At 39.7% G+C, this 13,346-nt stretch overlaps 1 protein-coding gene across 2 annotated transcripts in view; it reads left to right on the plus strand.

Moving 5' to 3' along the window:
* pxk (PX domain containing serine/threonine kinase) overlaps positions 1-13,346 on the plus strand; it is a 77,451-nt gene that overhangs the window by 62,212 nt on the left and 1,893 nt on the right. Inside the window, exon 17 of one of the 2 annotated variants that reach the window (XM_078543606.1) lies at positions 4,722-4,778. In XM_078543606.1, the coding sequence (XP_078399732.1) occupies positions 4,722-4,778 (57 nt within the window). Of the gene's footprint in view, positions 1-4,716; positions 4,779-13,346 lie in introns of both variants that reach the window. The other variant, XM_078543607.1, reaches the window with a different exon arrangement.

Raw genomic sequence — 13,346 nt, forward strand, 5'->3', positions numbered from 1 at the left:
GAATTCTAGTGAATGATGAAATTGTATTTTCCAGAAGAAGAAATAGGTTTTTCCAGACTGATGGACTTGTTCAATAGAGTTAAAGAATATGATGCCAGGTTATATAAACCATGTAGACAAGGTGTTTTGGGGTTCACCTGAGATCTTCAGCACCAGTATATTCACTGTATGTAACATGACAGTTGTCAGATGGCACCATTTGGTGCACTTGGGTAGTATAGGTAAGTAGAACATTAAAATAGTGCAAGGAGCAGCCCAAAGGTGTTAGGATGGATTTAGAAGATCACAATAAAATTACAGTGTCAGATTTCAGTTAGCTTTTTTTTGAAGGGGGGGTGGGGCAGGGCAGGGAATTTTCTCGGGAATCATCTTAAAGGATGGCAGTGTGAGCCATGGAAAACGTTCCCATTTTAAGCATTCCAAGTCAGCTATAGCCTGGCCAGCAGCATTGTAAAACTGTTCTTATTTTTCCTATTAATAGGCATCAGCTATGCAGTCAGCAACAAGCCCTATATCAATGTCACATTTCCGTTAGTTTAATTTAAGGGAAATTTTGTGCTGTGAGACCACATCCATTAGGAATTTGCATGGGACAACCCAAATTCATTTTGTGTTATTTCCCCCACTCTCAGGCAGACAGAGGAAGTCTTCATATCATCAATCTGGGCTAGATTCCAACTTTGATTGCAGAATTGCAGGGATTTGAATGAGAGGTCAATGTAATAGCCTAATGCATCACTCATTTGTTACTGATGTGGACTGGTCTACCATGACTGGGTAGATATATATTTTTTGTCATGGCTTTTGATGATGTGTAGTACATCATTGTAATGTCCTGTTCCAGGCAGGAGTATATATTATTAGTGCCGGTCCTGACCCTTTGCCAACCATTCATGAATGGAAAGAAGAAAACTGGTGTAGGCCAATTTGTCCCACTGCCCTGACTGTAAGAGGAAACACTATTGGCAGAAGGAAATCTCGAAGAACTGAATATTTCTTCCTGCCAATTTTTTCTCTGGACAAATTTCTCAAAAGATCATTGACTACATTTGTTGAACCATCAGAATTTTTTACTAAGTTGTAGCTACACGGGAGCACACAAGTTCAAGCACCAATGAGTTGTGTAAGTGTTGAAGTGACCAGTTTCTCAAGTAACGTTGCCCTGTTTCCGGTTGTGTGCTTCTTGTATTGGATTTGAAACTTTTTATGTTTAATGGATAGAGAATTGGTTAACGATAGAAAATAAAGAATGGGTATAAACGGGGCTTTTTCATGTTGGCAGGCAGTGAATAGCGGAGTGCCACAAGGATCAGTGTAAATAGCCTCGGCTATTTACAATCTATATTAATGACTTAGATGAAGAATCAGGGAGTAATGTATCTAAGTTTGCTGATGATGCCAAGCTGGGCGGAAAGGTAACCTGCAGGGAGGACACAGAGGCTGGAAAGAGATATAAACAGCTTAACCCTCACGCCTTCTCCTCCCTCCCAGAAACATGATAGGGTCCCCCTTGTCCTCACTTATCACCCCACCAGCCTCCGCATTCAAAGGATCAGCTTCCGCCATTTCCACCAACTCCAGTATGATGCCACCACCAAACACATCTTCCCTTCACCCCCCCTGGCAGCATTCCGTAGGGATCATTCCCTCCGGGACACCCCGGTCCACCCCTCCATCACCCCCTACTCCTCAACCTCCTCCCACGGCACCTCCCCATGCCCACGCAGAAGATGCAACACCTGCCCCTTCACTTCCTCTCTCCTCACCGCCCAAGGGCCCAAACACTCCTTTCAAGTGAAGCAGCATTTCACTTGCATTTCCCCTTAGTCTATTGCATTCGTTGCTCCCAATGCGGTCTCCTCTACATTGGAGAGACCAAACGCAAACTGGGCGACCGCTTTGCAGCACACCTGCGGTCTGTCCGCAAGAAAGACCCAAACCTCCCTGTCGCTTGCCATTTTACACTCCACCCTGCTCTCTTGCCAAATGTCTGTCCTTGGCTTGCTACATTGCTCCAGTGAAGCCCAACACAAACTGGAGGAACAGCACCTCATCTTCCGACTAGGCACTTTACAGCCTTCCGGACTGAATATTGAATTCAACAACTTTAGATCTTGAACTCCCTCCCCCATCCCCACCCCCTTTCTGTTTCTTCCCCCTCCCTTTTGTTTTTTCCAATAATTTATATAGATTTTTCTTTTCCCACCTATTTCCATTATTTTTAAATCTATAACTGTAATGCCCTGTCAGTCTTTCCACCCCACCCCCACTAGAGCTATACCTTGAGTGTCCTGCCATCCATTCTTAATTAGCACATTCGTTTAGATAATATCACCACCTTCAACACCTCTTTGTTCCTTTGTCTGTGACATCTTTTGATTATCTGCTCCTATCACTGCTTGCTTGTCCCTACAACCAGCCCCCCCCAACTTCTCTCCCCCCACCCCACCTTAAACCAGCTTATATTTCACCCCTCTCCTAATATTACTCAGTTCTGCTGAAGGGTCATGAGGACTCGAAACGTCAACTCTTTTCTTCTCCGCCGATGCTGCCAGACCTACTGAGTTTTTCCAGGTAATTCTGTTTTTGTTTTTTTTTGATATAAACAGGTTAGGTGAGTGGGCAGCAAGATGGCAGATGGAGTATAAAATAGGGAAGTGTGAAGTTATTCACTTTGGTCACAAGAATAGAAAAGCAGAGTTTTTTTTTTAAAAGGTGAGAAACTTGTAAGTGTTGATGTTAAAAGAGACTTGGGTGTGCTCTTACAAGGAATGCAGAAAGTTAGCATGCAGCTTTAGCAAGCAATTAGGAAGGCAAATAGCATGTTGCCCTTTACTGCCAGGAGATTCGAATACACGAATAAAGAAGTCTTGCTACAATTGTACAGGGTTTTGGTGAGACCACATCCGGAATACTGTGTGCAGTTTAAGTCTCCACATTCAACAAAGGATATACTTGCACTGGAGGCGATACAGTAAAGGTTCACTAAATTGGTACCTGGGATGAAGTGTTGTCTTTTGATGAAAAGCTGAATAAACTGGGCTTATATTCTCTGAGGGAATCTAAAACACGGGGGCACAGTCTCAGGATAAGGGGCCGATCATTTAGGACTGAGATGTAGAGAAACTGCTTCGCTCAAACGGTTGTGAACCATTGGAATTCTCTACCCCAGAGGGTTGTGGGTGCTCCATTGTTGAATATATTTATGGCTGGGATAGACAGATTTTTGGTGTCACAGGGAATCAAGGGATATGGGGAGCAGGTCGGGAAATGGAGTTAACGCCCAAGATCAGCCATGATCGTATTGAATGGTGGAGCAGGCTCAATGGGCTGTGTGGTCTACTCCTGCTCCTCCTACTTATGTTCATAATTGTTAATAGTCCTTCAGTAACCAATTTGTTGTGTGAATAGTACCAAGGTTTAATTCAGTAAAATTTAAGAATGTATTTCTAATGTTTTGTGAATTTAAAGAAGAACTTGCATTTCTGTTGCCTGTCATAACCTGAGGGTTTCCAGAGTACTTTTCAGCAAATGAAGTACTTTTGAAGCGTAGTCACTGGTGTAAATGTAGGAAGCATGGCAGCCAATTTATGCACATCAAACTCCCCTAAGCAACAATGTGATGATGACCAGATAAATATATGTTAGTGATTTTGATTGAGGGATAGATAGTGCCCTGAACACCAGGAGACACACTGCTCTTCAAAATAGTTCAGAGGGACCTTTTATGTCCACTTGTGAGGGTAGACAGGGCCACGGTTTAGTGTCCAATCTGAAAGATGGCATTTCTGACAGTGCAGCACTCCCTCAGTACTGCACTGGAGTGTCAGCCTTTATTTTTGTGCTCAAATCCCAGATTGGGATTTAACCCCATAATCTTCTGAGATGAGAGTGTTACCAAGTGAGCCACAGCTGGCACTCAAGGTATTGATATTTAAGATATTCATTGAGGATTTGTTCATATTTTTTTCTTCAGTACATCTTTAAAAATGATTTCTTTTAGGGGGAGCAAAAAGACGAAAAATACCCGATCTTAAAAGTCTCCATGAATGAGATTTAGTTGTTCTAATTCAAAGTCCATAATTTTACTTATTAAACAATAGCTATGAGCTATAGATATGTGTGTGAAAGGCAAAGAGTCAAGAAAAGATGAAGAAAAAACAAACTGTTACTGTTCATCTTTATTTTTGTAGATTACATATTGCCCAGAGGTTAATGTGTGTAGCACATGGTGGCATAGGAAGGGTGATAGGAATAGATTCTGATTCAGAGAAAGTCATTTGATGACAATATAGGCATCAACTGTTGAATAAAGCTTTTGTTTTATTTGCGGTTGGTAATTAATAAAATTTTTTTGTAGACCTTATTTATTACTGATCAAATGGATCTTACAAGCATCAGTCAACACAAAGTCAAATATTTTATCTATAGATTTCTGCCTTGTAAACGCTATGAATATGACACAAATGAACTACAAAGTACACAAAATAGAAAATAGTACCTCCTCTCAGACAAAATTGACCACTATACTGATTTGTAGCATTGTGAAGCATGGGGACGAATGTTCCTGAAATTTAAGGAAAAGCTAGATTGCTGACCCCTTTGGTGGTTCCTTCAGCATTTTGTAAATTTATTGCAAATAAAAATATTTATTTTCTCAATACGCTACGTAAACAACAGTTATATATTCATTCACTTAACAACTATATCCTTCACTTCAGGCTCTGGTGCTAGTTCTCCTCTAACATCACCATCTTCACCTACTCCTCCATCAACTGGTAGGTAAAAGTGTTTCTTAACATGAAAGTGAGAAGTTTAATCATGTTATTAATAGTTACTGTATGTTAAGATAATCTATTTAACAAGATATGAACTTTTTTATTGGAAATCCAAGCTCAACATCATTAGCTCAGCTAAGGGTTGAAGTTAAAGACGTTAAAACGTTGTTTGAATGTTTGCTATAATAAAATTATAGTAGAATTTCCCCACCTAGAACAAAAACATGTTATCTAAATTATTTTTCTTTTTGTTGTATTAATAATTGAGTAATCAACATAGTAATTAAAACATTTGTTGTGGATGTTTAGTATTGCATTGCATTGCTAAAGAAGAAAGGAAGTTGTTTTTTGATCATAATTGCCTTCAGGGGTAACTAGGAAGCAACTGCTAATTTACCTTACCACCTTTATAGTAGTGAACTTAATTTGGAGCTTAATGTATTATGCAATCATTTTCTCACTGGACATCAAGCAGCGTTAATAGGAAGATGAGCCATTGGAATTAGGGAGCTGGGTTCTGGGGCTCATTCATGCTATTTTTCTCTCCCTCTCTTTTTCTTGTTTTAATGTGCATAAGGTTTTATTCAGGATTAATCAGTATTTTATGGAAACTTGTACAGCGCAGATTCACCAGGATGAAACCAGGGCTTAAAGGATTAAATCATGAGGACAGGTTGTGTAAACTTGTTTGCGCTCCCTTTAGTTTAGAAGGTTTGAGGAGTGATCTAATTGAAGTGTTTAAAATGATAATGGTGCTCAATAGAGAGAAACAACTTCCTCTGGTGGGGATTCTGGATCAAAAGAAATTAACTTAGGAGTGAAATCAGGTAGTGTTTACTCCCGCAAGGGGAGTGAAAATCTGGAACTCCTTCCCTAGATGGCTGTAGAGGCTGGGTAAATTGAATTTTTCAGGACTGAGATTGATAGATATTTGTTTGGTTAGGGTATGAAGGGATATGTGACAAAGATGGATAAATGAAGTTAAAATACAGATCAGCCATGATCTAGTTGAATGGCACAACATGTTTGTGAGGCTGAATAGCTTACTTCAGTTGTTATATTTGGTGGGAAGGGGCAATCTTTTTGAAAAGGTCTACTTTCAGCATTGCTTTCTCTCTGGGCAACTTGGGATATAGCTACTAATGAATGAACAATTTTAAGGACACCACTTCTGCCAAATTCAAACACACCAACTTTGCAGATTTTTTAGCACCTTCAACTTAGTTGAGTAAAACAGCATAATTGGCTTTCTGTTGACAAGTTTTTAACTAAACCAGAGCTGCTCAGACTGGAAGCAGTTTGAACCTAGAAAAATATGAGGTAAAAGAAATAATTAAGATAATGATGAAGGGAAAACAAATGCTTGCGTGCAGCTCTTTGGGTAAGTACACAAGATGGCAATTTCAAGGTTTGAAAATTTATTGTAAGTTTATTAACTTATGATTTTTTTTCAAACCGAGGTAATAGCTTCCATTTATCAATGAGACACCTTCTTGAACTGCTGCAGCCCATGTAGTATTTGTACAGCCACAGTGCTGTTAGGCTGTTCCAGGATTTTGACCCAGTGACAGTGAAGGAATGGCAATATAGTTCCAAGTTAAGATGGTGTGTGACTTGCAGATAGTAGTTTTCCCATGTGTCTGCTGCCATTGTTATTCTAGGTGGTAGAAGTTGCGGGTTTGGAAGGTGCTGTTGAAGGAGCCCTAGCAAGTTGCTGCAGTGCATCTTGTAAATGGTACACACTGCTGCCATTCTGCGTTGGTGTTGAAGGGAGTGAATATTTAAGATGGTGGATGAGGCACAGATCAAGCGGGCTGCTTTGTTGTGGATGGTGTCGAGCTGCTTGAGTGTTGTTAGAGCTGCGCTCATCCAGGCAAGTGGAGAGCACTCCATCACTCTCCTGACTTCTGACATGTGCCTTGTAGATGGTGCACAGGCTTTAGGGAGTCAGGAGGTAAGTTACTTACCACAGTACTCCCAGCCTCTGATCTGCTCTTGTAACCACCTTATGACTGGCCCAGTTCAGTTTCTGGTCAATTTACATTGCTAAATTGACTATTACACAAAAAAATTGTTTCTTAACTGCAATAGGCATTATGTTGAGACAGAACTACACATTTATGTCAGGAACACCAAAGCTGCTACACTTCCTTTTATGAATGGGAGACCAGCAACAACATTTTGCACTGCTTCTTCCATCTCTGCAACTTTTGTACCTTGTACACAGAAGTTATGCAGCATTAACTAATAGTCACTGAATTAGTTGTTACAACATGGATTCCATCATGATAAAGAATCACTCTGTCTGTTGGTAGTAAAACCTAATACAAATTTTCCAAGTCATCATGTGCTCTCAGTAGTCGCTAGAGGTTAATTTTATCACCCTTGCACCTAATCATATCTACTTGTTAGGCCCTCCTGTGTACAAATGTAAAAAAATACACCTTTAACAATATCAAGACCTCTGAACTTTAAAATAAATTCCAAAATAAATTAATAGCAAATCTTCTGCCATTACAATGGCAGGCAGCGAAGTAACTATCATTGTATTATTGGACTGACAAAGATATGTATGAGAATATGTTGTACCTCCCAAATCTGTGCTCATTTTTCCCACATTATGTTTGAATCTCTCCAATCAGGTTTCTGTTTCTGCCATTACACTGAAATGGCCCCAATCAACCCTCAAAAATGACACACTGTTTGACTGTGGTACATTATCCTCCCTCAACCTCTGCAGCCTAAGATATGATTAAGCATGGTCCTGCAACAGCTCTCCTCCATTGTCCAGCTCAGTTGGTCGGTCTTTGCTTGGATCCACTTATATACCCAATCAAAACCGGAGAATTTCAGCAACGGCTGCTTATCCTACTTGCATCTCTTTTACCTTTGAAGTTCCCCAAAGACCTAACCTTGGACTGCTCTCTTCCTCATCGGCATTCTACCGGTGATACCATCTGCAAGCCTGAGTCAGCTTTCACACATATTCTGATGACACCCAGTTTTACCTTTCTACCACCTCTCTTGGCCCCTCCACTGCCTCTATGCTGTCAGATTGCTTGTCTAACATCCAGTATTGGATGAGTTGCAATTTCCTCAAATTAAACATTGGGAAGGCTGAAGCCATAGTCTTTAGTTCTTGCCACAAACATAGTACCCTTGTTTCACCTGCCTCCCCAGTTACTTTTGAACCAGGCTTTTCACAATCTTGATGTCCTGTTCAACCTTGAATACCCCCACCGTCCACTCCTCTTTTTAATATCCTTTTTAAAATCCACCTTTTTGACTAAGCTTTTGTCTTGCCCCGCCCTCTGGTTTGGCATCCATTTTTGTGACTACACCTTCTTGAAGCATCTTGGGATGTTTTTCTATAATAAAGGACCTATATCAATGCATTGTTATTGACAATAGCCCAGGGTGAGTAATCTGGTCTCTCTTCTGTGTCTTGCCTTATGACAGAGCTTTGATTAGGGAATGTGTTGTGTTCTGAAAATGGTGTGAACTCCTGCATTGTCCTACCATTTCACAAAGCATGAATCCACCATATTGCCCTGCTAAAAAGACAATTTCTCAAGTATTTACCTTCATTGCTGATATTTTGTTATTGTTTGAAAATAAGAATTTCAAGTAACCAATAAGTGAAATATTTTGTACTGTCTACCATTCAGGAATACAAAGCTAATTTTAATGTCGTATCCTGAGATTTTGTTTAGGTATTCAAACAGTTAAGTTTAATGGTCACACTCCAATATTAAAGCATTAATAGAGACCTTGGGGTTTAATGGAATTTTCATAGTCATGTTGAAATCATGATAATTGTAATTACTGCAGTTGCATTTTCTGTCCACCATTCTTAGTGGTAAAAGATAAGGTTTCGCTTCATGTAATCCTAATGGCACAATTTTTTCAGCTAACCTATAACTTCCAAAAATCTGACTGTAGCAAATTTTAAGCAATGCATTAGCTTCCTTTTCCCCTCTTCTAATTGCTTTTCCTTTCTAGTAGCTTTTTTTAATCAATTTGGCTTGCTAGGAGTCTCTGCATGCAGTATTAATAATGAGAAACCTAAAGTGTTCTATAATCTAATATCGGGTAACTACCATGCAACTTATTTTTCCTGGGTTATCAGACAGTTCACGAATAGGATATGTTCCATCCCATTGGTTTGTACTGTTTCTTCAATCTACTCATATTTTACATATCTGTACTGTATAAATGGAATATGAATAGATGCTAGTTGATGCAGTTTTTATGTAATCGTTGAACACGAATATCATGAATGGTTGACAGTAGGCTGAAGTGTTCTATATCCAAGCTTACTGTATTTTGAGGGAGGCATTTTCAATGTACATTATCTCAAACGTTTTGGGAGAAAAGAGATTAAGTGGCCAGAAGACCTTAGTGACTCTGTATCATCCAGCTGATTTTTGCAGGGGAAGTGGAAGTTTCACCTTTTGTGAATCTAGAGTTATAGGTGGAGGATCATAGCACCCAGATACTGGAGCCATTGGGGCTGGGGAGAGCAGTTTTGTTAAACTAGGAAACGAGTATATTCTCGGCTGTTAATTTTGATGTTCCAGAATTGGGATTATGGTAGTGTTGTGGGGAATTGTATATGACAGGGTATTACTTCATTATTTGTTTTTATGTGTGCAAATGTTTTGTTTGTCCTTTTTCTTCTGGTTTTCTTTATTTTGTTTCTGAAGGTGACATTACTTGCTGGGATATAAACAAAATACTGGTAATACTCAACAGGTCAGGCAGCATTTGTGGAGAGGGAAATACAGTTAATGTTTCAGGTAAAAGAGCTTTCATCAGAATAAAAGGTCATCAACCTGAAATGTTAACTCTGTTTCTCTCTCCACAGATGCTGCTCGACTTGCTGAGCGTTTCCAGTATTCTCTGTTTTTATTTCAGATTTACAGCATCCATAGTATTTTGCTTTTTTTTCAAATTATGTTTTCTGGCTTTAAGAGCACTTATTGTTTTTAATGTTGTGGTAGTATGTGATCGTTGACTGTTAAATGCCCTCTGAAAGGGCCTAGCAAGCCACTCAGTTTCTCAAGGGCAATTAGGGATGGGCAATAAATGCTGGCCTAGCCAGCAATGTCCGCATCCCATGAATGAATAAAAAGACATCAGAACTGTATGACACTATTTGTAATAAGTAATTGTGTATCTTTTATCTTTAATGTGTCTATCAGCCGTCTGAAAGTCATGATTTGTATTTTGTATATTGTCCAGAATGCCTTTTGGTAATGACTTATTGCTTCTTTCTTTCTATGCTGTCTTTGCTGTAGAGCACACACCATTTTGAGCCTGACTTTGGGGTAATGTAGACCACCCTAAAACTTAAGGTTGCAGAAAGAGGTCACAGTCGTCAAGGTGAATCAGTTTGCTCTTAACAATTGCAATCGCTCTTAGTGGGGGGTGGAATTTTTTTTTTTAAGCAGATAATTATATAATTGAACGCCTGGCTACGAGATTCTTGTATGTCTGTTCTATTTCTCCTTTGATTTTCTTGCCTTTACCCACTGTTTTGAAAGCAATAACTCATGCTCAGATACAGTTCCGGGGTCTCATAACCTTCCCGTGGCTCTTCCTGAGTAGCAGTTCTTCGTTTGAGCTTATACAGTGAGTACTAACAACAGCAACTTGCAATAATATGGTGGCTTTAACACAGAAAATGTCCCAGGGTGCTTCAGATGTGTAAGGAAAAATGATTGCCTTGACCAAAAAGGCTCGGAGGGGTGACCAGAAGATGGGGTTTAAGGAAGGCCTGAAAGGAAGTGAGGGAGGTAGAGAAACAGATGGGGTTTAGAGAGGGAATTCCATAATGCGGTGCCTTGCTTTCTGAAACCATGGCCACATTGGTGTGATGAAGGGAAGGAAGCTGCATAGGAGGCTGGTTTCAAAGAAACAGTATTTGGAGGGGTTTGTAGGGCTAGAGGCAATTATAGAGATAGGAAGGAGTGAGGCCATGGAAAGATTTAAACATAAGGTTAAAAACTTTGGACTGCAAGCCAATGTAGATCAGCAGGAACAGAGAAGAGCAAGCAGGATTTAGTGTGGAATAGGATACATGCCACAGAGCTTTGGATGAGCTGAAGTTTAGAGTAGAGGATTAAAATGTGACTAGACATTGGATTACTGAGTCTAGAAATAACAAAGACATGCAAGAAGGCTTCAGCAGTAAATGGCTGAGGAATGAGCAGAAGTGTATGATATCACAGAGGTACAAATTGCTGATGGAGAGGCTATGGTTGGAAGCTCAGCTTGGGGTTGACCACCAAGCCGTAGCATTCATGACTTTCAATAGGGCTGATCTGGCGCTGTGCCGAGGGATGTAAAGCTGATTGCAGGCCTCCACGCAGGAATTGCAGGAGGAATAAGGAAAGTCTGGATGGCGGCAAGAATTTAGGAGAAGGCAGCTGGCAATGGTTAGATGCAAGGGCAGAGAGATTGATGTTTGTGTTTTAAGGGAGTGGGTGATGGCAGTAGTTTTGAAAGGATGAAGGGCCATGTGAAAGAACGATTAACAATGATACGGCTAGCATTAGGCCAGGAAGGGAATTTGAATTTTCAGGAGTTTATTGGGAATGGGGTTGATGGTGGGAGATGTGGGCAGCGAAGGATATAAGGAAGTGATTTGATATGGCCTTGTTGTTGATCGAGATCATGGGAGTTGAAAGAACATAACTAATCTGAGCTTCAAGATGGTAGCTGTGAATATGGGTAGGAGAGTTTTTAGAGAGAACGGGACACTGATGATTTAGTGGAGAGAGGGCAAGGAGAGCTGAGATGAAACTGAAGTTGCCAAAGATGAGTTTATTTTGCAGAAATTGATGGAGGAGAGGAAGAATATCTTAGAAAAAATTTGGGAATGGGGCAGTAGACAACAAGGATTTAAAGGCAAAATGAGAGGATGGAATAGGGTGAATGTTCAAAAAAGGTGCCACGTAGTAAGAGCTGCATTGCCACTGTAGCAATTTGGGCAGTGGTAAGTATTTTTAACTACAGAGGCTTCAGTAAGGATCAAGGCGTCACCACCTGAGTCAAGTTATAATCCAAGCCAGGATGTTAATATGATCATTTGCAGCAAGGTTATGGATGGCAAAACCCTCATTTGTAAGTGAACAGATGTTTTGGAGGGATATGTGGAAAGGAGTGGTAATTTATCCACTCGAGATGGTGGTGAATGCAGGAGAGGTGGATGGTGATAAGGTCATGATGGGTGCTAAGTAGGTTTGTTGGAGAACAGTAAAAAAGAAACTCTGGTACAGAGTACCCATGGTTAATTCAAGTGTGAGAAAGCTGCTGGGAGAGAAGGAAGGCAGAGAAGTAATGAAAAATAACATGAGGGTTGAGGGAGGAGAGATTAAGTGGCAAAAAAAAAAAGAATGAACCGGGGTCATAACCTGATCTTATTTTCAGCCAACATCCACTTGTGCACTTCCAGCAGTAGTGACTGAATGGTGCCAATTTTTGCCTGGCTCTGCTTAAATCATTACACAACCCACAATGGCTAATTCAACACAGACCCTACTTCAAACTTGAGACTTTTGTCTACATGCCTGAATGCTACATACAGTATGTTTACCCACTGATCCATTATAAGATACATAAGGATGAGACACGGGTCTGAAAAGACACTGCCTCCCCGTCACAGCATCCAACTGAGAAATGTAACACTTCCTGTGTAGTTGCTGTTCCATTTTGTTTTTCCTTGAATACTTCAAACATTGTTTGCACAATGGATCATATAATATTGTCTTTAAAAAAAATCTACAGCACCAGTAATATTGCTAATTAGATGTCTTAATATATCTGCACACACAGCTTCTAGATTGCTGATAATATAATCAATTATTAGGACTTCTAGAAGAAGAGACGAGTGAATTGTGGAATGTTTCTTTCTCTGAGAAACACCGAGATTGTTCCTCCCCTCCTTTCTGACCATGATCAGGAATTCAGGGGTGCATCATGCAAGAACTAGATTGAGTGCTTCTAATTTTGTTCACAATTGAAATGCCTCTTCCATGTTGTTCAAAAACTCAATTTCCATACCATAGTATTATTAACAGCTCTATCTTACTGTTGAATTGATAAACCTGTTTCTACAAGCTATGTGTTTATTTATGATGTTTGCATCTTCACTTTCCTTAATTTTTGCAAATGAGTGTTTCTAGTTGAACATTGTGCAAAAGTAATACTGCTTATCAATTACAATGTCATCACAATTGCTATGATTAGGATAATCTGTTTTTCTGAAATAACTTTCTTTTAAATGCTGTGATTATATTACAAAAATACATTGAAATATCCCCATGGCCTTAGTACTGAGTAGGGTGAAATTGAGTGATTTAAAAAAAGACCCTTTATAATTCTGTGAAACTGTTTGTGAGATGTGTTGCTACAACATAGACTTGTACTATAGTTTTATTTCAACTTGGTATTAAAATACCAGTATAAAGTATTGTTAGGTTAGCTCTTGTTACTTATTAAAATTTTGATACCTAATGGGGTGGGCAAAATTATATCCAATCTTAACCTAAAATCCTCATACAA

Source organism: Cetorhinus maximus, chromosome 6 (assembly GCF_964194155.1).
Source record: "Cetorhinus maximus chromosome 6, sCetMax3.hap1.1, whole genome shotgun sequence".
Lineage (NCBI taxonomy): Eukaryota > Metazoa > Chordata > Chondrichthyes > Lamniformes > Cetorhinidae > Cetorhinus > Cetorhinus maximus.